General features: G+C 40.1%; 1 protein-coding gene across 4 annotated transcripts in view; it reads right to left on the bottom strand.

The window, feature by feature from the left end:
- LOC135707343 (matrix metalloproteinase-2-like) overlaps positions 1-27,457 on the bottom strand; it is a 961,657-nt gene that overhangs the window by 567,980 nt on the left and 366,220 nt on the right. The window contains exon 4 of one of the 4 annotated variants that reach the window (XM_065229160.1): positions 21,829-21,883. The exons of the other annotated variants lie outside the window; for them this stretch is intronic. Coding sequence (XP_065085232.1) covers positions 21,880-21,883 — 4 coding nt within the window. The 3' untranslated portion in view covers positions 21,829-21,879. Of the gene's footprint in view, positions 1-21,828; positions 21,884-27,457 lie in introns of those variants that run through there. 4 annotated transcript variants of the gene reach the window in all.

Raw genomic sequence — 27,457 nt, forward strand, 5'->3', positions numbered from 1 at the left:
TCAATTATTTAGGCATTCATCCAAAAATTGTTAAATATCAAAAGTGATGCTCGATTTTTTCACCTCCGCTTAAGCCTTACACCAGTTTTAACTATATGATTAAAACTAATATATTATTTAAGTGGAGGTGAACAAATTGGCCCTCAGAGCACCTAAATTTACATGCGACTTTCGTAGTGCGTAGTTTGGTATTCTTTTCTGAAATATTGTGGTGTCATCTCTAGAATTCCTTTCAATTTTTCTTAAATTTTCTTTTTTTTTCTTATTAAAATTTCTAGATAATTTTTAAAAAACTTCTGAAAATCTAGCACAGACCAGTGCCAGAAAAGTTTCCAAGCGGGAAGTTTATTTTCCCCGATTTGTCCTCGAAATTCAAGGTTTTTCGCATTTTTTTTCCCGGTTTTTTAAACTTCCTTGAATTTTTTCGGTTACCCTGGTTATATTTTTTTTATTTTTAAATAGATAGGGGAATTTACGTATTCTCGGCAACCTAAGCAGCGACTTTCTTTCTATAGCCTTGTTCTCTAAGGAACGCACACATATGCAGTATTGGTTTGTTTACAATCTTTTGCTGCCAGCTGCTCTAACAATTTCAGTCGAAAGAATCGTCAAAAACTGTTTTGAAACGCATTTACAAAGCTCCAATCTTCTCTAGTGAGAGCGAGTATTGTCGTCAACCAGTTTTTCTTCGGCAATCGTTCCATTTGAACTGCATGTAAATCTGCTGTTCTATTATCGGCAACTCGAAATCAGCTACAATTTGTAGTGCGTGTGTTGCATTTCAAGAAAACCTTGCTAGATTGCTTTTTCTCAGTGGTAAAAATATAGTCAAATTGAAGCTGAAAGCATAAAGAATCTTTTGCATGCATTCAGCGAAGTGTTTTCGTAAGAAAATCCAGTGAAAATAGTGTTTCAATTTGGGTTGCCGAAAATAGTCTGTCATGCCGAAGCCGTCATTTCCCCTATGCATGTTTCTACTGTAGACTTCCTTAGTGACAAGTACTCAATTTAAACATTTTGATGATATTTTTCACATAGAAAAAAGTGACTTAAGTGACTATTTTTAGGGAAATAGAAACTTTAGTGACTTCTTGGTGTAAAAAGTGACTTTTTAATGACTAATAGTGACCTAGTCACTAAAAAGTGACCTGCTACCAGCCCTGCGATTGGCTTGTACTACATGGACATCGACAGAGCACCTCAAAAACGGAACTCTCAAATTGCTTCCGAATTTCAACCTATCGAACTTTTTGACTGATAACAAGTTAAGAAATCAATTTAATATTAATATACATTTGCTGCGACATCTAAACTACCTTTCGTAATCCTTTGTCAAATCTACGGCCGGGTCTTGGATACAACCTCTTACTTGTTTTTTGCTATTATTCTTTGGTATTATACCTCTTATTTCAGGCTGATCAACACCAAATTTTAGTATCAGGTCAGAATGAGGTATTCATTAGTTTAGTTGAAGATGCTAATTTCGAATAACTGACTAAAGTGGTAATTTCTATACTATAGATGAGGAGGAGATGAAAGTATAGAATTGATAGTTCCGTTTAGATTACGGCAGTGTGAAAATTGCATATACATAGTAGAATAGCGAGCTAGGACAACTTTTAAGGAAGGTACAAATCGGTTTTATCATCTCTCTTTACCAAACTCCCCCTTTGAAGAGGGATGGTGCTCTCTCTTTACCAAACTCCCAATCTTCAGCTCTTGATCCGTCTGAAAAATGTCCGTAGGAGACAATATCAAAGAACACGCGATCGTGCCATGAAATTTATCTGGCGGTATTCTCTACCCTGAGGAACAGAACTTTGAAAATAATGTTTCTCAATAAGACCCAAGTTCCAAACCCATTATTTCATTTTTACGGATAGTCTTAGCTCATTGGAGACTATTCGTTCAATGAGGCCGATGAAGCACTCCTCGTATTTCCTGCCTGAAATACGATCTAAACTGAGTGCTTTATCTAACTGCTCCTATACTATCACCTTAGCTTGGGTCCTATCTCATTGCTCAATTCCGGGTAATGAGAAAGCGGACTCATTGGCTAAGGTGGGCGCTATGGAAGGCGATATTTTTGAGCGACAAATCGCCTTCAACGAATTTTTCTCCATTGCTCGTCAGCAAGTCCTCATCAGTTGACAACACAAATGGAATGATGGTGAATTGGGAAGATGGTTACATTCTATTCTCCCACAGGTTTTGAACAAACCATGGTTCAAAGGGTTGGACATGAGCCGCGACTTTGTACGTGTTATATCAAGGCTTATGTCCACTCGCACTTCTATCGAATTGGGCTCTCAGGCAGCAATTTATGTGCATATGTTACACCATGTTGCCAGATCTGAGTTATCCACATCCCTCAGGGCCCGAGGAAAACAACCCACGATATCCGTTAGAGATGTCTTGGCGAGCCGAGATCTCGACTATTTGAATTTAATTTATGTGTTTTTAAAACAGATAGATCTGAGGATTTAGTAGTTAGTGTCATCTTGTGTTCTCCCAAAGTGTTAGCTGCCATCGGTGTACCCCCATGTTTGTCTTTTTCATCAGAGTGTCGTTAAGTTTGAGATCAAGAGCACATTGCTCTCTAAACCTTGTATTCACAATCCCAACCCTGCTATCCATTTGTTACAATTTGTTACCCCTAACCTCGAGATAGCCGCGAGTAATCGGCCCCGCTTTACTAACGTTAGTTTTAAGTAATTTTGCTATCTATAGAATAAATTTCGGCTCCGCAAAGCTACAGCAAATGAGCCTACAAAAAAAAACGCCTGGAAAAATAAACGAGTTTCCATAATTTCAGTTTGTGTCTTACTAGTCCTATTGAGAATCAGGTTGCTCGGGATTATCTGAATATTTTCTCTCGGGAAAATATTTTTGATGATTATTGGGGGACTGATTTGTACGAAGTAAGATCTATAACTAAAAAGTTTTATAATATGAAAGCTCCAGGTAATGATGGAATTTTCTATATCTTCATCAAAAAACTCCCAGAGAGTACCTGTCTTTCTTGGTAAAATTGTTTAACAGATGTTTCCATTTGGTATACTTTCCTGATAAATGGAAAAATGCAAAAGTTGTTCTAATTTTGAAGCCGGATAAAAATCCAGCTGTAGCTTCTAGCTACCGTCCAATAAGTTTGCTTTCTTCAATAAGTAAACTTTTTGAAAAGATAATTTTAAATAGAATGATGCTTCACATCAATACGAACTCAATTTTTGCAGATGAGCTGTTTGGATTTCGCCATGGGCATTGAACTACTCATCAACTCTTAAGAGTTACCAATTTAATTCGTTCAAACAAATCTGAAGGCTGCTCAACTGGAGTTGCTCTTCTAGACATAGAAAAAACCATTCGATAGTGTTTGGCATGAAGGTTTGATTGCTAAATTGAAAAAGTTTAATTTTCCACTTTATATTATGAAATTAGTTCAAAATTATTTAACTGACAGAACTCTGCAGGTAAATTATCAAAATTCCAAATCTGATCGACTACCTATTGGAGCTGGAGTTCCTCAGGGTAGCATTCTTGGGTCTATATTGTATAACGTTTTCACTTCGGACCTCCCTGATTTGCCTCAGGGTTGGCACAAATCTTTGTTCACTGATGAGACAGGCATTTCCGCTAAAGGAAGAAGTCTTCGTGTTATTTGCAGCAGACTGCAGAAAAGTTTATATATTTTCTCTTCTTATTTACAAAAAATGGAAGATTTCTCCCAACGCTTCCAAAACTCAACTTATAATATTTCCACATAAGCCTAGAGCTTCCTTTTTGAAACCTAGTAGTAGTCACATAGTCACTATGAACGGAGTTCCAATTTCCTGGTCAAACCAAGTGAAAAATCTTGGATTAGTATTTGACCAAACATTAACTTTTAAAGATCACATGGAGGGCATTCAAGCCAAATGTAACAAATATCCTCTTATAAACAGAAAATCTAAACTTTGCCTGAAGAATAAACTTCAAATATTCAAACAGGTTTTAAGACCAGCTATGCTTTCCCAAGCAACAATTCAGCAGCTACTTGGCATCCACTCTGATTTATGATGGTTTTATAAAGGAAATGAATAATTCATTTAGTTTAAATACAGCATTTCAAAGTGTAAAACATTCCGGGTTTATAGTTGAGCTTATTGCTGTTTTAAAAACCTTTTATAGTCTGTCGAGAAAGTCAAAATCTTTCTTGTTTTAAAAATAAATTTAAAGCAGCTCTCAATCCCTCCATAAAACTGTTCTGTAAATCAATAATAAACTTCATTAGCAATTGTTTATTAATGCCTCGATAAAATACTCTATAAAGCTGTTCTATCATTATAAAAGCAACCATAAAACCATTCGATTTTAAATGAGAGCAAAAAGCATATATTGTTGATGTTTAGACTTGTTCAAGTGTATCAAAAAATCCCCAATTGCTCTGTTTCCAAATTCAACTTAAAAGTTGGATTTTCATAGTGAATAAAAACAAAATTTATTACAATCAAATCTCGAAGAGTAAACGAAGTAGGATGAAAAATTCAAGTGATGTTAGCTACTCAAGGGAAGTCAATTTCAGCAATGACTGAGCTGCTGGCGTTTGCATCACATTCTGACCGGTGTTGGTTCTTTATGAAATAGTCTTAAGGTGTTTCGCTGTGAGATCCGTATTCTCGCAACCACTTCGCAACTTCAAGTGCACAAATATCAGCTTTCACGACACGTACCATAATGAAAGAGCTACTCCACGTTTGCTGCACTGCAGCATACATGAAGTAGCAATTTCAGGTTAAATGGGGCACTAATTTCCGAGATTTGTGTAACTGAAGATTCGAAGTGGAACGTCATGTATGGCCTACGTGGCGGCCATTAGTGGATTCTACAAGGAATCACCTTAAACAGACCAGCATTCTCCAGATCGGACGAACATTATAATTTGCATTTGTACTTACAGCAAACCACTGAAACTGACAGTAAGTGGAGATTGGCTGGTTTCCGATTCATAGCAGTAATTTTATTCAGCGAAAGGTTCGAAATTTCATTCAAGCGTACTTAATTTAAACTGCATCGTTTGATGGTGCAATTCAGGAACCACCCGGAACAAGGGGATCTTTTATAAGAACGGTTGAGCTTTCAGCTGTTCCATTATATATGCGAAATGCTGCAAAACAGTTTCGCACACTTCCTTAGAAACTGCTTCCAATCCAGCGTTAGAAAATAGCTTGGAAGAACGCTGGAGTAAACCTGTTGTGATCGAACAACGCAGCTATCGTAAGATAAACAAACTTTGACGTTTAACTGTTTGGAGGTAACTTTGCCTCCATAAATGCTGCCATAAATCTGAACGGGTTAGGATCAAGCAAAATGGCTATAAATACAATTCAGTCAGGAAGTTTTCTTCATAAAAGCCATTTCAAAACCTTATGAATTTGTTCGGAATTTCATTACAACAAAACCACTTTTTCACTAGTGACCCATGAAAACTTTATGTTGGTCAAATTAGCAATGAACAGATATTTGAAATACGATAATCATAAAAAATATTCCGGCTGAGCTTAATGATTAATCTGAAGAATAACTATTTTTTTTTCTCAATTCAAAAATAATAAACAAAATCAACGTTTTCCGAGGGCGGACTTATTTTTTTCGATGTTTTCAAGTACATTTCGCATAAGATTTAATATGGCACTTACAACTACGCCACTTTAAGAGAACAGTTTTAATAATTTTGAAAATTGAATAGAATTTTTATATGATCAGATTATATTTCCATTATTTTGTTAAGATCGAATGGTATTTTTTAATCCTTTTCTATGTTGATTGATTATTTTTCTAGTAGATTCAGCAAGTGGCTAGCGAAAATGGCTTTACAAGGGTTTTTTATTGTTGCCAAATAGCTTTTATTGTAGCTTAAATACGGAATTCAAATGGTTCTCAATACGTTCGTCATAGCACCTTTTTTTTTTGCAGTAAATCAATCTTGAAGAGCTTCGAAAATATACCCTTCGGAACCTTCTCCAGGATGGGCCAACTAGACAGATTCTAGTCTCAATGAGGTTTTCGTGGATGCATCAATGGCAAACTAGCCTTTACCAGGGTTTTATGAATATTGTTTTATAGAATTTTTGTATTACTTCATCAAATTTGAAATGTTACTTGGGTTACGCTGTGGCAATTTGGTCTAGTTGTTGCACTACCAGGAAAAAAGCACTTCAAAGGATTCAGAACAAAGTTCTGAAGATGATTTTGAAGTTGCCTCCCTGGTTGCCGAGTTGCATAGAATTTCGAATGTTGAGACTTTAGAACAAATGTCTCACAAAATAATTAATAATTTCAGACAAAAATCGTTACAATCCTCAATTGCAATGATTAATTCCCTTTATACTTAGATAAGATTGGCAGCCCTACTTTTGCTCAATAAAAAAGATGAAATTATCCTTAATAAGTGAAAAAAAATCTCCTTCAAATAGATCGGGTTGCTCCTTAAATGATTGATCAAAATCAGCGAATCCAAACACATAAAGCAACCAACGATACAGACAAAATGGTTGCTACGACTACCATGACAAACTCGCTCTGTAACAAAGCTCGATCCGAGTGGTAGAAGGATAATGATATATTGCTTGCCTGCTTTGTTGCAATATACACGGATGAGGACATAGCTTGATATGAATCGGGAAAAGACATAACAAAAAAAATTCCCATTAACACACGTGTATCATCTTCGGCTTTACTTCGTGAAGCAGCTTGCCAACAATTTGCTCGTTTCCTTCTACCGCCCCGAATGAGTTGTGTCGCACTGGCCGCTTGTCATGAAAAAGAACGCTGAAGATTATATCATTATTGCTTTCCACTTCTGACATAGCGTTTTTATTCGGTTCGTTGATCGCTTGTTATTTTGTCATTTGGAGATATTTTTGATTCCTTGATCAAAATACGTTAAAAATCTTAAAATGCTCAGTAAATATTTAAAGTACGCTCCCTAAAATAGAGAAAACTGTACATTAAGCATTTGAAAATGCTCCTTAAGTATGCACCGCTTTGCACCATTTTGAAGTGTAATTGTACCATATATCATCGGAAAAGCTGCTGTAGAAAGGTTAATAAGTACCATGAAATCAGCTGAAATGTTCAGTAAATCATTGTGTGCATTTGTGAATTTTTACTGAACATTTCAGCATTTTCCAATGCAGTACAGTTTTCTCTATTTAAGGGAGCGTACTTTAAATATTTACTGAACATTTTAAGATTTTTAACGTATTTTGATCAATCATTTAAGGAGCAACCCGATCTATTTTAAGGAGATTTGTTTTTACTTATTAAGGAACATCGTCATTGTTTAATGATTCATATACCTTTTTACCGATAAGGTTTAGTTTTAGTTTTTAATTTTAAGATGTAAATTGTTCTATTGACATGCAGGCTTTAAAAAACATGAATTGCAATGGCAGGAACAATGTAAAAACACTTAGATATACATTTATCATAAAAATTAAGGCTGGTAAGTTAATGTAGTAACCGGAGCACCGAGGTTTAAATTAAATGTAATGTATTTTGAATTTAGAACAAATAGAGTTAATAAAAAAAGATCTCGAAAACAAAAGGCGCACATGAATTCACTTTTCTTTCCGTTCTGTAGGCCAAAGAGAATCCCAAGGGCGTTTCAATGGCTAATAGGCCTAAGAAAACCCGTAGGCTAAGTTGAGCCGCCAGAAGCAGTTTTGCATTTTCAACAATAACCTAATTTGGTGCTGAACTACGCAAGAAGGCTAAGTGCGGGTTGTGCTTAATAGGCCGGGAATGGGGTAGTTAACCCTATTTATGCACACGTTCAAAAGCTATCTCACACCCAACATGGTCAGGAAGAATGACCGCAAAGGATCTCAAATTTCGAAAATCGACTGTAAATACCATGCTTAAACGTTTCCGGGAAACTCTAACGTTGAATCGCGTAAAACAAAACAAACGTTGAAGTGGAACATATGACCGGAAATTACGAACGAAGACCATTAGGGCAGTCCAAAAGAATCCTGGGATCTCCGGACGTGATTGGGCGAAAAGGTTTAGTGAGGCACACAGAACAGCTCAACGAATCTGTATGCGGTTTTCGGTCGTACCATGCCAGCAAATATCCCAACAGGATGCTGAAACAAAACCTGGTTGCCAAAAACCGTGAAAGGAAGCTGTACGAATAATGTCTGACCAAGTATAACGAATGTATTTTGATGGACGATGAAACTCACGTATAAATGGACTTTGGAAACATTCCGGGTCAATAATTTTACCTCGCCAATCGTTAGGGGAATAATCCGGGTAAGTTCAAATTTGTCTTTGCAAATAAATTCGCTGTGCAGTTGTGGAAAGAAAACAAAGGTTTTCATCACTGGAGCGACTATGAATGGACAAATTTACAAGGAGGAATGTCTCCAGAAGAGTATTTTGCCACTCGGTATTTTGTCACACCAAGGACTCGTAAAGTATTGGCCTGACTGCCAGCTGCCATTACAGCAGGGATGTCATTGAATGGTATAAGCAGAATAATGTCGATTTTATTGATAAAAATATCAATCCATCAAATTGTCCAGATTTTCGTCCCATCGAAAATTTTGGGCAATTATCAAGCGTAAATTTAAGAAATGTGGCAAAACAATCAAAATACCATCTGATTTGGAGAAGTGGTGGAAATAGATGACAGATAAGGCTACTGTGCAAGACATGCTGGGAGGTATTCGAAAAGCTGACGAATAATTTTAATTGTATTTTTCGCATAAAGCTAAATAAAAAAAACCTACAAAATGATAGCCTTAGCGTTTTTTATGTTATTTACTCTTGAAGAAATGACTTATTTTGTGTAAAATTCTTAATGAGACAGACTTTACCATTCAAATAATAAAATTATGTGAATTTTTGATCGGTCAAAACACAACATATTTCGTTGCATTTTGGACAGCAATAAATAGCTATCTCCCGTTCCAAAAATTAGTGTTACATAAAAATAATCAAATAAATCATGAATTACTCAACTAACAAGCAAACGACAATATCTCACAATTCAAAAACTGCTTCGCTCGTTCGTCCCTGCGCACAGTCACCCCATCTCACGGTGCCGAAGCAAACCACTAACTAGCAGCCCGCGGAAAACTTTTGCGTGACTTACTCATCGCCCTGCAACGTTCGAATGCGGAAACTTTATGCACGACGTGCTGGTATTAAATCGACCATCATTCTCGACATTCTATGGCTCGACCAACCAAACTCCGACTCCGTTGTCGACGTCGTTGTCCGTTTTATGAGCCAGTGAAAAAAGTTATAAATTTTCCCGAGTGTGGTAAAAACATATATAAATGTGAAGCTTACTTTTTTTTCGTCTATTTTTCCGAAAGCATAAGAAGGGTAAAAAATAGTTTCACTCACTTGTGGACCGTCATTTGTCAATTTGGTCAGCGCAGCGGCGTCCTCCGGTGATGGTGTTCCGAAAATTCAAAACCACCCAGCAGCCAGCTGTAGAGCTGTTGAGTACCTCCCATTACACATGTGTTCGTACATCATGCCAATTCTTCTAGCTCGGACTCGGACCGGAGCTCTCAGGGAGGTTCGCAATGGGCCATAAATTTTCGGTCCCAGCGATAAACGCTCATGTCTGGGATTAATATCGCCCTCTTCATAGTCATCGTCGTCGTCGTCGGCGTCGTGGTGGATGGAAACAGTTGTTTCTAGGCAGCACTTTTCTGACACTTTTTTTTTGCCCCGTTCGTTCTCGTTGACACTATCACCGAGCCACTTCACTGAGACACACTCTGAGTCACATGTTTGAATACTCTTTTTTTCCGCTTTCGACTTCAGCGCTGAACAACTTTCGCTTCTCGGTCAACTCACTTGTGCTTCCGGATCACTTGCTAGCCATAATGTCTAATGCAGCCCCGCGGATTGTGTGCAACACTTGGCCGCTGCTCGTCCTTCTGTGTGTGCGAGCAACCCCTAGCAGAGTTCACACAATTTCCGGTCAACCGACAACACAGCCAACTCTCAGAATGTGCTACACTTCTGTCGGTGGTGAGCCGATGATGGCGATGCGACCAACCCTGGCGAGCCTTGGTCGACGACTAAATTTATAATCAACTTGCATGGAACTCGGTCGGTCCCTGGTCCACGAATCGGCCCCGGCCAAAACGTGTCCCGTACTTCCGAAACATATACTCACACTCACTGGGTCGCTGGGCTTCACCGCACAGTCTTCGTCGGATCCGAACAATCCGAGCGGTCGGATTGCAATGCACTCGCTCTCGCTCACTCTTCCTGGAACTCTCCCAGCCACAGCCACAGATATGCAGAATTGGCCGCACGCGCGCGCTCTACTCCGACTCTTCCGGTGGTGTCTGATAACATACACAAAACCATCTGGTTTCTGCACTCGCTGTCTCGAAAGTCCAACATCCGAGCGCTTCAACGTTCCGAATTGCTCTGGTTGTGAAATGCATCGCACTCGCACTTCGCACTTTGCTGTCCGCGAGGGACCGTCACAATGGGGGGTGGATGTTTTCCCCCCTTGTCGCGATTGGAACGAAGCGGAAGCTAACGAACGAACGAACTGGGAGAGAAAACTGAGAGAGCGAGAAAGGAGCTTTCCGGAGGGGAAAGCTGCTTCGATTGATATGCGCAGGAGTTCACTCTGCGAGAGGGAGTCCGTTGCACTTTGGGGGGTAGTGAGTGACTATGGAAATTTGCTTGGGAAATGTTTCCCCAGTCAGAAGGATGACGGGCTAGCTGAGAGCGCGATCAAGATGAGTCAAGATCAGCTGATTTATCCGTGCAAAGAGTCAGTAGTTATTGAAATAGTTCATTTTGTCAAATGGCAGGAGCCAGTTTGCCTGACAGATGTGATGATATTGATGTCACACAGCAGTTTCCTTCACGAATTGAAAAATCAGCTGATCAGAAACGTCACTTAAAATGCTTTATACTATTTCGAGTACTGTGTCGAACTGTGGTACAGTGCTTTCCCGATTTTGTCAGCTCCTTCTCAAATTTTAGGCTGACAAAATCGGGAAAAAATTTCTCATTATTTTTATGATCAAAACTATTACAGAATAATGAAATCCTTAAAGGTTCCGGGTGCTATGGGATAATATGACCAACAGCGCTTATTTACGTGTTTTTCAAAACAAATTTAATGGAGTTTCACCCATAATCACTAGAAGAGCTGCAGAACAGTCATCTGGGAAATTGTTTACATCAAGTAGTCTTTTAATAGTACGAGAAAAAACGCTGTTGGTCATATAACTCCAGGGTGCGTTTTACCCCACCTTGTCCTATTGTGTGTAAAAACTCTTCTAATCCATCAAATAATAAGAATTATTGAATTAATTTTCCTTTGACGATAATGAAATATGTATCAACTTTCAAAGCAGAGAAAATAAGGGGGCAAAAAACCAGACCTCTATTGAAGTTGGCACGGGGTGGTATCCACTAGTTGCCTAGTGTAGCTTGACTAAAACCCATTCCATTCTCTCTCCTCTGCCTGGATCCCCCCGGGACCACGCTGAAGCGACTACTTCTAGGGGGCTGGCACTTCTCATACTCTCAGTGCTAGCTGGCGTTGCTAGATAGCTACTTCTCTCTCCATTCCAAGTGCCTTCCTCTGGACACATTTCATCGACGACATTCTCCACGTTAAGGACAGGCATCTCCGGCACCTTGGACAGTCGAAGACCACATGCTCCGGCGTTTCATCCACGTTGCCACACTCCGGACAGAGGGGTTACGCTGCGTGTCCGAACATTAGAGATCTCAAATAAATTTCAAAGAAGTTTAGAGAACTTCAGCAAATTATTAAACCTATAGAGGAGATCCGTGACCGTTGGAAAAATTGAAGAAACTTTAAGAAGTCCTTAAAGTTCAGGAAAGTTTAAGAATTTGGTGAGAAGTACAGTGAGCGTCAGGCTACTTTCTCAAGCTACAAAAGACCTTTATGGCAGTTTCATTAAATTCAGGAAAATTTTGGGTGCTTTCAAGAAGTGCTGCAGATCTCAGAATAGTTCATTCCATATTCAACGGAGATTTCCATTGTAAATTCCGATGAAACTATTTTCCGAATTCAATTTTCTTTCAGCTTTCCTCGGAATTACCTTGAAATTCTCCAAAATAAGAAACCCTTTGGAAAAATTCTCCGAATATTCATTGAATCATTTCAGAATTCCGTTTGAATCTCACTCCTTCACTTGGAATTCTACTCACATTGAAAGTCTTCTAAGAATTCATTGGCATTTCTCCACATAAATTCCTTAGATTTCTTCTCATAATTTGTTTGGCAAACTCTCCTGAATTTATTTTCCGAATTCCTTTGAAGATGTCCTGGAGTTATTCTCAGATTTGATTGTAATCCTCCTTGTAGTAATTAAAAAAATTCCAAGAACTTATGCTCCGGATTCGTTTTTCCCACAAACTTTATGAAATTATTGTCAGAATGCCCTTGGAATTTTTCTCTGAAGTTCACAGGAGTTGTGCTCCACGGGAATCCCTAGGAGTTTTCATCAAAATTTACTTTTAATTCAACTTCTTGAAATCTAAAATCCTTCAGAACTATTATCTGAAAGAGTTTTTTTTTGCAGAACTCCCTTGGAATGAGGTCCTTAGTAATTATAATAAAATTTCACGAGGTTTTAAAGCTGTGAATGGAATTTAACTCCAGATTCATGAAAACTTCTTGAAGTATTATAGCTTTTAAGTCAAGAACTATCTCAAATTTACATAAGTGTTTATGAGATACTAATTGAATAAGTCTAAATCATCAAACATTTATGGTTGATAGAATGACCTGATGGATGGTTGATAGAATTACCATGACCTAATGGATGGTTGATAGAATGACCTGATGGATGGCAGATAGAATTAACATGACCTGATGGATGGTAGATAGAATGACCTGATGGATGGCAGATAGAATTAACATGACCTGATGGATGGTTGACAGAATGACCTGATGGATGGTTGACAGAATGACCTGATGGATGACAGATAGAAATTACATGACCTGATGGATGGTTGACAGAATGACCTGATGGATGGTTGATAGAATTACCATGACCTAATGGATGGTTGACAAAATGACCTGATGGATGGTTGATAGAATTACCATGACCTGAAGTATGGTTGATAGAATTACCATGACCTGATGAATGGTTGACAAAATGACCTGATGGATGGTTGATAGAATTACCATGACCTGAAGTATGGTTGACAGAATGACCTGATGGATGGTTGATAGAATTACCATGACCTGATGGATGGTTGACAGAATGACCTGATGGATGGTTGATAGAATTACCATGATCTGATGAATGGTTGACAGAATGACCTAATGGATGGCAGATAGAATTAACATGACCTGATGGATGGTAGATAGAATGACATGATGGATGGTTGATAGAATTACCATGACCTGAAGTATGGTTGATAGAATTACCATGACCTGATGAATGGTTGACAAAATGACCTGATGGATGGTTGATAGAATTACCATGACCTGAAGTATGGTTGATAGAATTACCATGACCTGATGAATGGTTGACAAAATGACCTGATGGATGGTTGATAGAATTACCATGACCTGAAGTATGGTTGACAGAATGACCTGATGGATGGTTGATAGAATTACCATGACCTGATGGATGGTTGACAGAATGACCTGATGGATGGTTGATAGAATTACCATGACCTGAAGTATGGTTGACAGAATGACCTGATGGATGGCAGATAGAATTAACATGACCTGATGGATGGTAGATAGAATAACCTGATGGATGGTTGATATTATTACCATGACCTGATGAATGGTTGACAGAATGACCTAATGGATGGCAGATAGAATTAACATGACCTGATGGATGGTAGATAGAATGACATGATGGATGGTTGATAGAATTACCATGACCTGAAGTATGGTTGATAGAATTACCATGACCTGATGGATGGTTGACAGAATGACCTGATGGATGGTTGATAGAATTACCATGACCTAATGGATGGTTGACAAAATGACCTGATGGATGGTTGATAGAATTACCATGACCTGAAGTATGGTTGATAGAATTACCATGACCTGATGAATGGTTGACAAAATGACCTGATGGATGGTTGATAGAATTACCATGACCTGAAGTATGGTTGACAGAATGACCTGATGGATGGTTCATAGAATTACCATGACCTGATGGATGGTTGACAGAATGACCTGATGGATGGTTGATAGAATTACCATGACCTGAAGTATGGTTGACAGAATGACCTGATGGATGGTTGATAGAATTACCATGACCTGATGGATGGTTGACAGAATGACCTGATGGATGGTTGATAGAATTACCATGACCTGAAGTATGGTTGACAGAATGACCTGATGGATGGTTGATAGAATTACCATGACCTGATGGATGGTTGACAGAATGACCTGATGGATGGTTGATAGAATTACCATGACCTGAAGTATGGTTGACAGAATGACCTGATGGATGGCAGATAGAATTAACATGACCTGATGGATGGTAGATAGAATAACCTGATGGATGGTTGATATTATTACCATGACCTGATGAATGGTTGACAGAATGACCTAATTTATTTATTTATTATTATTATAGTCCATCTGACTTGATAGTCTCAATGAAACACTTAAATCTAAATGTAGTCACTCATTAAAAATTAAAAATTGGTCAACAGCAAACGATGACGAAACATCGAGGCATTGATGTCAAAGTCAAATAGGTCAGAGGCTTCGTTGAATTGATGAATCATGGCGACAAAGGAACTGTTTGCAGCATAGTTGGTTGCATGTACTACTTCATGTAGCAAGGTTCTCGGACGGAGTGTTCGGGCAGGAGCATACAGATTAATTTTGGCCAGTAACTCAGGAACATCATATTCTGCGAGTAAAACTTTAGCAACGAAGACGACCTGCGATATGTTTCGTCGCTTAGCAAGAGTATCCAAACCCAGTAAACGACAGCGGTCAGCATACGGTGGTAAATTCAGCGGGTCACTCCATGGAAGATAGCGCAGTGCGTATCTGACGAATTTGCGTTGAACAGCTTCGAATCGTCCACTCCATACAGCTTGGTAGGGATTCCAGACTACACTCGCGAATTCCAGTAGTGAGCGTACCAATGAACAGTAAAGGGCTTTAAAACACAGAGGATCACGAAATTCCTTAGATATCTTGAACATGAATCCAAGCTGTCGATTAGCTTTGTCGATCGTGGTTGAGAAGTGGCGAGTGTATGTGAGCTTTTCATCCAACATGACACCGAGGTCTTTAACGTGATCGACACGTTGAACTGCAGTTCCAGCAACGTTATAATCAAACAAAATAGCAGTCCTAGTTCGACGGAAACTAATTACGCAGCACTTTGAGACGCACATGACCATAAAATTACGTTCACACCAATCATTAAAGATTTCAAGAAGGTTTTGTAGTTCTAAACAGTCGGCATAGCCTCGAACGACTAGATAAATCTTCAAGTCATCGGCAAAAAACAATTTACCTCCTCGTAGTAGAATAAACGTTACATCGTTCACAAATAAAGAGAAGAGCATTGGTCCCAAAGTGCTACCCTGTGGAACTCCTGATCTGTTCGAGAAACAGTACGATGAGTAGTTTCCAATGCATACAGTAACTTCACGTTGCACGAGGTACGATCTAAGCCAACTGCAGAAGGAAACAGAACATCCAATTTTTTCAAGCTTTGCTAGCAGAACGTCGTGCACAACTCTATCAAACGCAGCTTTAAGATCAGTGTAGATGGCATCCACTTGAAGTTTCTTGCATACATTTTCCATACAGAACGACGTAAAGCTGACGAGATTAGTTTCCACGGAGCGGCCAGGAAAGAAACCATGTTGACATGTACTTATGTAATGCTTGCAGGAAGCAAACAATCTCTCATTTATCAGCGACTCAAACACCTTAGATTCAACCCCAAGCGAGGTAATCCCACGGTAGTTTTCCACATTGCGTTTGTCTCCTTTCTTGAAAACAGGGAACATAGTAGACCGTTTCCATAGTGCGGGAAATTTCTGTTGACGAAGTGACAGGTTGAAGAGCAAGGACAACGGAGCAGCTAAGATATCGGAGCATTTTTTTAGGACTGCAGATGGAATAACACTCGGACCTGGTGAAAATGATGATTTGGTTTTACTCATCACAGAGAGAACCATTTGTACATCTACGACAAAAACATCCATGTTTACGACGTCGGTTGGCACATCACGGACGGCTCGCTCAATTTCTGCTTGCGATGGGGAGTCATTCGAGAAGACGCTTAAGAAGTGCCTAGCAAATAGGCTGCATTTGTCCTCAGTTGTCAATGCTACGTCATTGCCGAGAAACATTTTTGACGGCAGTCCAGTTTCCTTCCTCTTAGTATTCACAAACGACCAGAATCCCTTGGGGTGGCATTGCAGATTATGTTGAGTACGAATTACATACCTCTTGTAAAGAAGCTTGTTGTAGTGGCGATAATCATTAGTGGCAATTGAAAAATTTCGCTTGGTAAGGGTACATCGTCGATGAGTGAGAGCACGGAGAGCTCTAGATCGCACTCGTTTCAGGTTGCGGAGAGTAGCGTTAGACCAAGGCGGTTTTCTTGGAGGTTGGCACTTCGGTACTGAAGCACAAACACAGTCGCGCAAAAGGCTATTATATCGAGCGGCTGCTGTATCGATATCAAGGTCATTCAACACATTCCAGTTGATCCGGGACAAGGAACGTCTCAGCAAACGGAAATCGGTCTTCCGGAAATTGAGCCGAGTGGCAGTCATGGTTTCATCAAAACGAATTTGAGATCCGTTCGCGATAGATATATCCAAAGCAGGGTGGAAATTGTCAAGAGGAACGATGACATCAGGCGCTTCAACGACGACACAGTCCAGAAGTGCACTTTCGCTAACAAAAACCAAGTCAAGAAAACGAGACTGGAAATTGGGAACAAGGTTTATCTGGCTCAGTCCATGAAGAGCCGTGCCGTCAACAAGCAAGCGGCTGGCAGGAGTAGTTGAAGATGCAATCGGATCTGGAAACGCATAACCCTGGCCTGAGGGTGACCAGCTAAGCCCAGGCTGATTAAAATCACCAAGCAGAAGAAGCACATCCGTTATATCAGCCATGGACGATGCAAATTCTATAGCATCCAGATGAAGCTGCATTGTGGTGCAGTCATGTCGACGTTCAGGGGGAATATACACCGCTCCAATGAGGATGTCCCGCGAAGTGAGGCTGACCTTAACCCAAACCGCTTCAATTGTAGTAAATAGTTCGTTGGAGATTACGCAGGAGGCGAATTCGTTGGAAACAGCGATGAGCACACCACCACCGCGAGTACGAATGCTGTTGGATGAATTACGGTCTAATCTGTAGACAGTAAAAGAGTCACCAAACAGTTGCACTGAATTGATCCTCCCATCGAGCCAAGTTTCCGTGAATACATAAACGTCATATTCCCCGTCAAGCGCAGCCAGATAAACATCGTCCAATTTAGTCATGAGCCCCCTGGTGTTCTGATAGTAGACACGTAAACCGCTAGAGGGTTCGGTGCGAGCCGTGTCAATGATAACTTGTCCAGGATCCGCACGAGAGAACGGTGAACTATCAGGCAGCGAAAGATCACCTGACGTAGAAAGGCTCGAAGTGGTGGCCATAAGCGAAGATGAACTGAAACGAAGTGGCGGATCAACAGTTGAATTCACATGGACGAGTTCATACTTGCCGTAAACTAATGGATGGCAGATAGAATTAACATGACCTGATGGATGGTAGATAGAATGACATGATGGATGGTTGATAGAATTACCATGACCTGAAGTATGGTTGATAGAATTACCATGACCTGATGGATGGTTGACAGAATGACCTGATGGATGGTTGATAGAATTACCATGACCTGAAGGATGGTTTATAGAATTACCATGACCTGATGGATGGTAGATAGAATGACCGGATGGATGGTTGATATAATTACCATGACCTGATGAATGGTTGACAGAATGACCTGATGGATGGCAGATAGAATTAACATGACCTGATGGATGGTAGATAGAATGATCTGATGGATGGTTGATAGAATTACCATGACCTGATGGATGAAATTCCCCGAGAGGGTAGATGAAATTCCCTGAATGGGTAGATATAATGCCCCCCCTTCCTCAATTTAGGAGAGTAGGAGATGGGAAGAATGTAGTAGAAAGAGTTAGTGTGGAATAAAGAATGAGTAGAATCGAGTGAGCGTGAAGCGTTATAGACGGTATGGAAACTGAATATCATTGGTTCGAGAATTTTGATAAGCTAGCAGGTATAAATATGAGGCCGTTGACGGCATTCATGTAACGAATTTTGGAAAAGACAGACGTTGAGAAGGAACAGCTGCAACAATAGTAGTAGGATTGGAACCAGCCGCAGCCGTGGGAGCTGCACCATTAATTTGTGTAGCCGTGGCCGAGGCTGGAAACCTCGGTCCGGTCTCGACAGGTAGGAGATAGGTCATGCCTGGGAGTAAACCCACGATCTTCAACTCAGTATGCAAAAGCGGCAGCCACCCAGCTAGCTGCGGTCCTCAATTTAAATATTGGGACCTTACTTTGATTAAGAATACTGATTGAAATATAATGTAAACATATACAAATTAAGAGTCTCATCCGAATCAAATGACTCCAAATGCTACGGATTCATAGAAATTAAGTTTAAATAGCTAAAAGTAGAAAAATGGGACAATCTCACAAAATCAGTCCAAGTGAATCCCTTGAAAGCAGCTCTGTCACATTTAGTGTAGCAGTTCCGATCATAGAGCCGCCTTACGGGGATCAATCCTCTGGTCGAATGTAGTCGATTGCTCCAAGAGTAAGCAGGGATGGATTGTTCTGTTGGGACTTTTCCATCACTCTTTAATATAGAACGCCTACGTTAAATCCAATTGAATTCTCCGTAAATCCACCGCAAAAAAGACAGCTCAATGCCATCAATCTCCCTATCAAAGTTCAAAACTTCCGAACCGCAGAGCCACACTCTGTGCCTTCACTAAAGGTACACTTGAGAGCGCTCTCGAGTGCACCTTCAGTGAAAACACAGAGTGTGGCTCTAAGGTGCGGAAACTTTGCACCCTGATAAGGAGACCAACATCACTAAACCATCTATCCCACGATGGGTTTACCGAAAATTCAACTGGATTCCACGCTAGCGTTCCATATTAAAAAGTAATAAGAAGCCCAACAAGAGCGGTCCATCACTGAGTGGCAATTTGCATCTACTTGACGCAAACACGAAGATCGATGGGACGTCCGATGGAGGTTCCTCCTCACTTTCGAAACCGCTTCTCAACGGCAAGCCGCAAGGACGAAGAACCAGTATGCGTGAACAAAATATAAAGTATATGGTATAGATATAGATATAGGTACAGGTATGGATGAATAATTTGAAGCAGGGGAGCTATTTGTACCTACGGGTATGAATGTAGAATTTTTTCCTCGCTGACTGTTGTCAACAGCAGAGAAATTAGTACGCTTCCTACCTGTCGCTTAGCACGAGATTGTAGGAACGCTTTGCGAGTCTTACATTCCCAAACATTGGATTTGTAGTTTTCACCACAATTTGAACATTTAAATTTCTTAGAATATTCGTTCACAGGACAGTCATCCTTTGTGTGATAGGATTCACGACAATTCATGCATTTACCTGGCATGTACAATTTTTTGTTACGTGACCCCATCCCTGGTATTTTCGGCACTGGTGAGAATTTGAAAATTTCCTCCAGTCTTCCTGAAGTGTTCCCCCTTCACTCGGACGTGGAGCATAAGGCTAGATTTGTCTAAGGCCTTATGGTTGTTTAGTTCACTACACTTGAAGTGGACTAAATAAAATTCACTAGAAATACCGTTGCGCGAATTGCCAGGACGGGATTTCATCTTCATTTTGATTACTTGGATTGGTTCAACTCCAAGTAATATTGTCAATTCATCTTTGATCTGATCCAGGGATTCAGCACTAGGCAGACATTTCAAGACAACCTTGAACAGACGTTCAGTGCGAAGGGGGCGTCACATCTAAATCTCAATTCTAGATGCTCGAAAAATCTCACACTAGCAAACCAATCTACTAAAAATCTTCTTTCATTTTTCGCATCTACTTGCATCGCGCATCATATTTTTGCAGGTAATCTTCAGAATCGTCATAAATCTTCTTTCAGTCTACTCAGCGTGCGCGCAGCTAACCACACTAAAACAAAATCGTTCCCGCATCGTAGATAGAGTCGTCCCCCTCGGTTCAGTGTTGGTGTCGTAATTTGAAAAGTTGTGCTGCTTCTCAGTAAGATACTTGAGAAGACGTTTGAATCCGTTCAAGGTTTCAACCAATAAACGGCATTCACCTCGAGAGCGAATTTGCTCCATGCGAAGAGCATGGCAATCGGAAGTGGTTCTCACAATAGGGGGGACCTTTTCTTCTTGGCTTTAAGTCGGGAAAGTTTAGTGGAATTTTTCCAGCATAATGGATCATTCTCATCATCCGTGAGCAGATCAAATTGGCTGCTCAAATAAATTTCATCAAAAGGGGGATCAAGAGATTGGCCTTTTCTTTTGCGTGTTTAGGCGCCATGGTGACAGAAGAAATTTTCTCCGAAGGATCGAAGAGGAATTTTACAATATCCAAGCAGGATTACGTCAGGTAGGATTCAAACTCATGTTACTGTTTCCTGTATGAAATTGGAAAAATAATCGAATGTGCAGCAATTTCATAGTTTTGCCGAGTATAGTTCGCTAAAAAAAACTACAAGGGACAGCCCTATGGGGTTGTAGGCAATGGTGACGTAGGACTACGTGGTCTTATATAATAAATCTTATTTGTGAACTGTAGCAGGAGCTTGTGTTTTGTGTAGGTATAGGAATTTGAACGGGGTTCTCTCTGTTTAACGACGCGTTTGACATAGATGGCCCGCAGCGACTCACGAAGAACTACTGATTCCGATCAATAGCGGTGCGGCTTCTTCCTCCTTCTATGGATGCTCATGGGGGCTGCAGCTCGCTGCTTGCAGGCAGCTTTTCGTTGTGTACTGGAGAACACCACCACTTACCACTTGGTGATTGAATAAACACCGTTTGATGAGACCGGATGGAATACGACTTTGAAATCTGTGTTAGGGAAATCGCTTTTTGCAGGCAATCGGTGATTTTTTTACAATCATAGCAACAGTTGCACATTCGTGCAATTTTCAATAGTGACATTTTGAAAAATGACAATGTCTTAAATTTAACAGATGCGTAAAAATATTTCTGATTAATCGGTGATAAAAATGTTTGAAATTGGTCCAGGGGCAGCAGAGTTATTAACGTTCAAAATCTTTCATAATTTTGTTACATTTTCCATTTTCGGTTTTCACAAAGTGTACCCCTATATAGAAATCACAGACGTCAAAAGTACCGAACAGTAAACAGTAGAGTTTTCAATCATCTATTGTAAATAATAACACCTTAGATGAAACGCGAGATTCAGTTCTTGGGGTCAGGAAATGTAAAATGGTAAACACTACACTGCAATAAACTAACAAATTATTTCAGTCGAAATTGGTTATGGATTCTTCATCCATTATTGATGATCCTGAATTCCAAGACTCTCATTTTATTAACCTCTTCGAGAGCTCACCCCCCCCCCCCCCCCTTATAGCGAATTCCAATTTCTCCTCCATCCGCCGATCCATTTCATTTCGACTGGTACCAACGCAACCATATGGAAGGTCCGCTCTCCCGAAAGCTCCTTTTCCCTCAAAATCAAAGCCAGGAAAAGCATCACAGTTGCTACAAACCTTGACCGTGGACGTCGCAGCCGAATATCGACTTATTTGGCATTCCTGAGAGCAACACTCACCTGAAAGTGGAGAAGAAACAAAACAACATAGGTTAGAATATAAGTAATGCCTCTTGCCTGGAGCTTTTTGCTGAGGTTCTAACACCCCCTCCTCTCACTCAGAACAACTCCAGCGAGGGAGTCAATCGAGGGCAGCTAATTCCATTCAGTGAACCGTTAGTTCCCTCTCGCTCGCTCTTCAAACAAAATGTTTATGAAATGTTCTAATCCCTCCACACCCCCCGGCATTCTCCCCCTCCCAAGCTTAGCCGCAAACAATCAATTTAGGCAGCTTTAGGCCGGCTTTAAGTACTTACTGCACTGTTTGTAATCCTCCGAGTGGCTCGGACGACGTTCTCACTCACTCACTCTCGTTCGTTCGTTCGTTCGTTCGTTCGTTCGTTCGCTTGCTCGTGGCCCATAACATTATTTTCTCGCCTCAAAATCCGGACAATAAACAAGTTGACTACTGTGGATTCCAGTGCCGAGCGGAACGATTCGCGGGAAATGTGCGGAGGCAACGAGAGGGTGTTCATGTAAAATGTATTAGCATAAGCTCAACGTCAGTGAGGACGTCCTCTCCTCGGGGTAGGGTTTTCCGGAATCGGATCGAATTGAAACAAATGCAAAAGGGACGAGCTGAGGGAAGGGGGGAAGTTTTTCCAGCTGTACGGTTGCCCGTATGATCCCGCACGCGTTGTTTGATTGTCGGCGGTCATTGGTGTGGTCGAAAATCGAGTGTGATATTGGGCTTATGAGCAGCTGCAAGTACAACCGGGTGCAACAACCAAAACTGAAATGACGATGGGCAGCGCGTGGTTGTTGGTGAGTGGGTGGAATTCGGAGCTCCATTTGAATTCATTTTTTCGACGCCGATAAATGAAAGCCATTCCATGTGGAATTGAGGTTTTTAGTCGTGACTGATTGATGTTTTAAGGATTCTGAACTCGAGAAACATTTAGAGAACCAGTCAATTTCAGTTTAATAATTGTGAACCAAACAATTCTACTCACAAAACACTTCCGCAAAAGATTTCCCTTTAAATCACATGGAACAACGGAAAAATTCAAAAACTGGCCTCCCACATTTTGGAGATGGCAAGCGAGCCAAAAACGGGTCACAGTAGGAACCTACTAGCATGCAACCGAACGAACGCAGGAGCTCAGTGCTTTTCGATGTGGAAGAGCTTTTACTGCCTCGCCTCGCCTCGCTTCGGTTGGTTGGTGGTCCTTGCTGGTCGTCGTTGACCATCCTAGCCGGCCTGTGCCTGGCTGACCAGCAAATGCTCGGGGATGAATGATTGAAATATTCATGGCAGCATCGTTCGTCGTATGTAGTAGGTAGGTCAGCGAGAAAAGCCTGCACGGTTCCCGTATGAGCTGCAGAGTGGCAGAGTAGCACAAATTTCCACCGTTACCCGGCAATGCAATGGAATGGATGCTTGAGGTAAGAGTGATGGGTTGGGGGGATTTCAGAAAAAAAATAGAAGAAGTGTGAATGACTCTGTAACGTTCCAGCAGGACGTAAAGAGGAAGTATTTAGAATGAGTTGGGTTTCGAGCTTTCAAGGATGAATGATAGTAGGTGGTTTGAACTACCGGGATTGATTGCTACTCAGGCGTATCATTCATTCGGAAATTCAACTCAGGAATTCAGTGTTTTGAGGGTTCTGCACACACACAAAAAAAAACCATCGCGTTTCACTCGAGTGGGGTGCTTCGTCCTGCGGCTTCATACAATCCCATTCATCATTGTATTTCAACTTTGTCGCAGAGCACCGAAAACAAAACAAAAACCTACAAAACAGAAGACAAATTCCATACGGAAACGATTTCCGGTTATAGACCAACATTCGTTTATGCTTGTCTTCTTATTTTTACTGGGTTACTCACTATTGACTTGCCGGAAAAGGGTGGCATATTTATTAGCTTCCTCGCAGTCACCCTCAAATTCAACTTTTTCATATCGAGTTTTGTTTTTACGATTCTTTTAGATCATTCTGGTTATTAGCTCGGTTTCATCAACTTCTTTGTTCCTTCATCACGTCGCGAAGATTCGATTAATGCATATGCATGGAAATGCGATGATTTATGATCTAATGAAACGATTTTCGCATCAGCAGTGATTTTTCCGGTCGATGGCAAGCGAGGAGAAAGCGAATTGGATTAGAAGAAATATGCTATTTTAATCCAGTAATAAATTACGTCTGACGAAAGAAATGCTCCTTCAGTTTGCGGACGAAATCGATATCAAGGGTTAATAAAGAGAACCCAACTTAAACTTACATGTTGAGAGGGAGACAACAAACATTAGGTGCACGGTTAGCTCTAGCTAAACGAAATACATCCAAACTAATATGTTTGGTTTTATGAGGGTGCTGTAGACCATGATTTAAACTTGTAAAATGCTTTAAAACCTCCATAAAACTTACAATTCTACTTGCAGGGGCGTAGCGTGGTAGGTGTGAGGAATGCAATCTATCCCGGGGGTGGGTGACACTTGTGAGAAAAACGTAAAGCTCTAAAAGGCCATGATCTCCATGTTCAATATAGTATTTTTAAATCGAAGAAGAATTTCGAATAAGTTTACTGCCGTTCTACGCATATCAAGCCCCTTATATAATATAATAATACGTAGTGTAAAGGTCAACTCCGTACGGAAGAAATTTGCATGTGCATGTCAACTTTTCCAAAGCATTTCTTGAAATCATCGAAGCCCACGTTCTACGATCGTGTGACGTATTGATCTTTTGTCCACAGTATGTCAGCCTTAAATCTATGGTCGGACTCAAAATGATTAAGCACAATCTCCTTTAGGCCTATGTTCATCTGGCTAAGGTGTAAAACAAGTTTATGTTCTAAATAGTGCATTCATCATTAGTTTCTCGAGATGCCCATACTTTTAATGGTTTTATAGAAGTTTCAACAAATTTATTGTTGGTATTATTTAATGATGGAAAGCTATACAAACTATCCAGGATCTTCCAAAACTGCGGAGAACGCAAGCACGCTCATGTAATCACAAGAGTAAAGACGTCAAACGCAACACTGACAGTAACAGTTCCTAGTGGGACAAACATGCGTAGAATTTCCTACTTCAGTGCAAATTTCTAGGCATAACAGTCCCATTACATATTGTTCGTATAAAAATAGGCTTAACTGATTTCATTGAAGGTAATTTCTGTAGTTGTCACTAAAATATATTGATTCTGTTGAAATGTGAACAATGTTCTGATTCTGTTGAAATGTGAACAATGTGCTAACTTATTTTAACGTATATTTCTTCCAATGAGCAGAAATGATTCGAAACATTATTCGCGATTTTCTCAGAAGCCGTGTTCGGAAAAACTCAAATCTCATGCATGACTTTATGCACCTATGAGTTTTGCCTGCCAAAATTTAACGTTGCGAAAATCACCGCTGAGTTTTCAGGTTCAAAAATTCATTTCTTTATATGTCGGCGCTATTAATTGTTATTACTATTGTTTGTGCAGTAGGGGTTGGTAAACTTATACACATGCATAAGCATGCTATCAATTGACGTTTGAGTGGTTTTTATGAGTTTAAAGCTAGAATGATTTTACGGCGTTGTGAGTGTGAGTGCGTGAATATACATGAGACTATCAAGCATGAATTTTGCTTGCCACATTCGCATTCATTCAGAAGCACCTTTTGAAACATGGGACTGATATGCGTAGAACGGCAGTTTAGATCTCAGAATCGTTCAAATTTTTAGCTTGATTTCTGGATCATTATATACATTTTATGCACGGAATCTTGGGAAAAATGTCGGTGGCTAAACAACATTGATAATTTCATTTAAACACTCACAGGTTTTTTAGAAATTCTCAAGAATTTCCTTGAAATCATTCAAAAATTTACTCAGAGAGTTTTTCAGAATTCGTCTAAAACATCATTGAATTTCCCACTAGAAAACTCCACCATTCACTTCTAATCCTTAATAATTTTCCCAAGAATTTGCTTAACTTAATTTCAGTAAAATATTTCTCAGAATATTTTCGGTATACCCTTCAAAATAATCCTAGAATTATATTGGAACTCGGGTCAGCATAATCTTAGAAATCTTCTCAGAGTTCCCATGCAATCTTCCAGAGAATTTGTAAGAACTGTACACAGAATTCAATTCCTTGGAACACTTTTCGGGATGGATCGCATCATTCGAGCAGTTCAAAATGACGTTTCCTAACACTCGAACTTCAGTGTTCACTCGGCTGTCGCTGGAGCAAACCACTCTCAATGTGTGTCACGCGATTGTCTGTTTACTCGGCAGCAACCATTGTGTGATCCTCCTCATTGTTCTTCATCAGCAGTTCTTTCAGTCGATGCATCGTCGACTTTGGAAAGCAACCGTTTTGTGATTTTTTTTTTATATTAATTTATTTGTACAGGCTCAATCGAATAAACTTTACAGAGCCGAGTTATCATTTGCATTATACATGATTAATGTCTTAAATCTAGAGTTAAAGGAATTGAACCGATTACTCGCGGTCGTCTCGAGGTTAGTGGAGATTTTAATTTTTCGGATGGGGAAAGGGAGAAGGAGGTTTGAAATATGATTTATTATACAAATATTTAATTAATCCTAAAACATGAACTTATTTCTATTCATCTTGAAAACAAACATTAAAAAAAAACTACACGCACAATACACAAACTAAACACAAGGTTAATCAAACTTACAATCTAAGGTTAGTATTCTTAAAGTAAACATATATGAGTTTCATAAACTCCAGATCACGTCTAGCCAAAATATCCCGAACTGGAACATTAGGTTGTCTACCTCGAGCCCGAAGGGAATCGCACAGCTCAGATCTGACTCCACGATGCTCAGCACAAGACCAAAGGATGTGATCGGCGTCTTGGTAACCTTGTCCACATTCACAGAGATTGCTGTCTCCCAGCCGAACACGAAACAAGTGAGCGTTTAACGAATAGTGATTGGACATGAGGCGAGACATCAGACGAATGAAGTCTCGACCCACATCCAACCCCTTGAACCAAGGACTCTTCGACACCATTTATTTTGCCAGCTGGCAAGCGACTGTTGACGATAAATGAAGAAAAATTCATTGAAGGCGATTTGTCGATCGTAAATATCGCCTTAGCAAGTGAGTCAGCCATCTCATTTCCCGGAATCGAGCAATGAGATGGGACCCATGCAAAGGTGATGACAAAAGATCTTAAAGATAAAGCACTCAGAAGCTCTCGTATTTTCATGAGAAAATACAAGGAGTGCTTTACCGGCCTCATGGATCGAATAGCCTCGACAGAACTGAGAATATCCGTAAAAATAAAATAGTGATCTGGTGCAAGTGAGGCGATCGTTTCTAGCGTATAGTGTATTGCCGCCAGTTCAGCAACATATACGGAACAAGGAGCTTGAAGCATTCGAGAGGCGCTATGAAATTCGTTAAAAATACCAAAACCAGCGGACGACTCTATTAGTGATCCATCTGTGAAGAACGATCTTGCGGAATCAACTTGGCCAAACTTTGCAGCGTAAATTGACGGAACAATCATGGAACGATGATGTTCTGGGATTCCACGAATCTCCCGCGTCATAGATAAATCAAAAC

Source organism: Ochlerotatus camptorhynchus, unplaced genomic scaffold (genome assembly GCF_037179485.1).
Source record: "Ochlerotatus camptorhynchus isolate MF236.1 unplaced genomic scaffold, CSIRO-AGI_Acam_v1.1 ptg000308l, whole genome shotgun sequence".
Lineage (NCBI taxonomy): Eukaryota > Metazoa > Arthropoda > Insecta > Diptera > Culicidae > Ochlerotatus > Ochlerotatus camptorhynchus.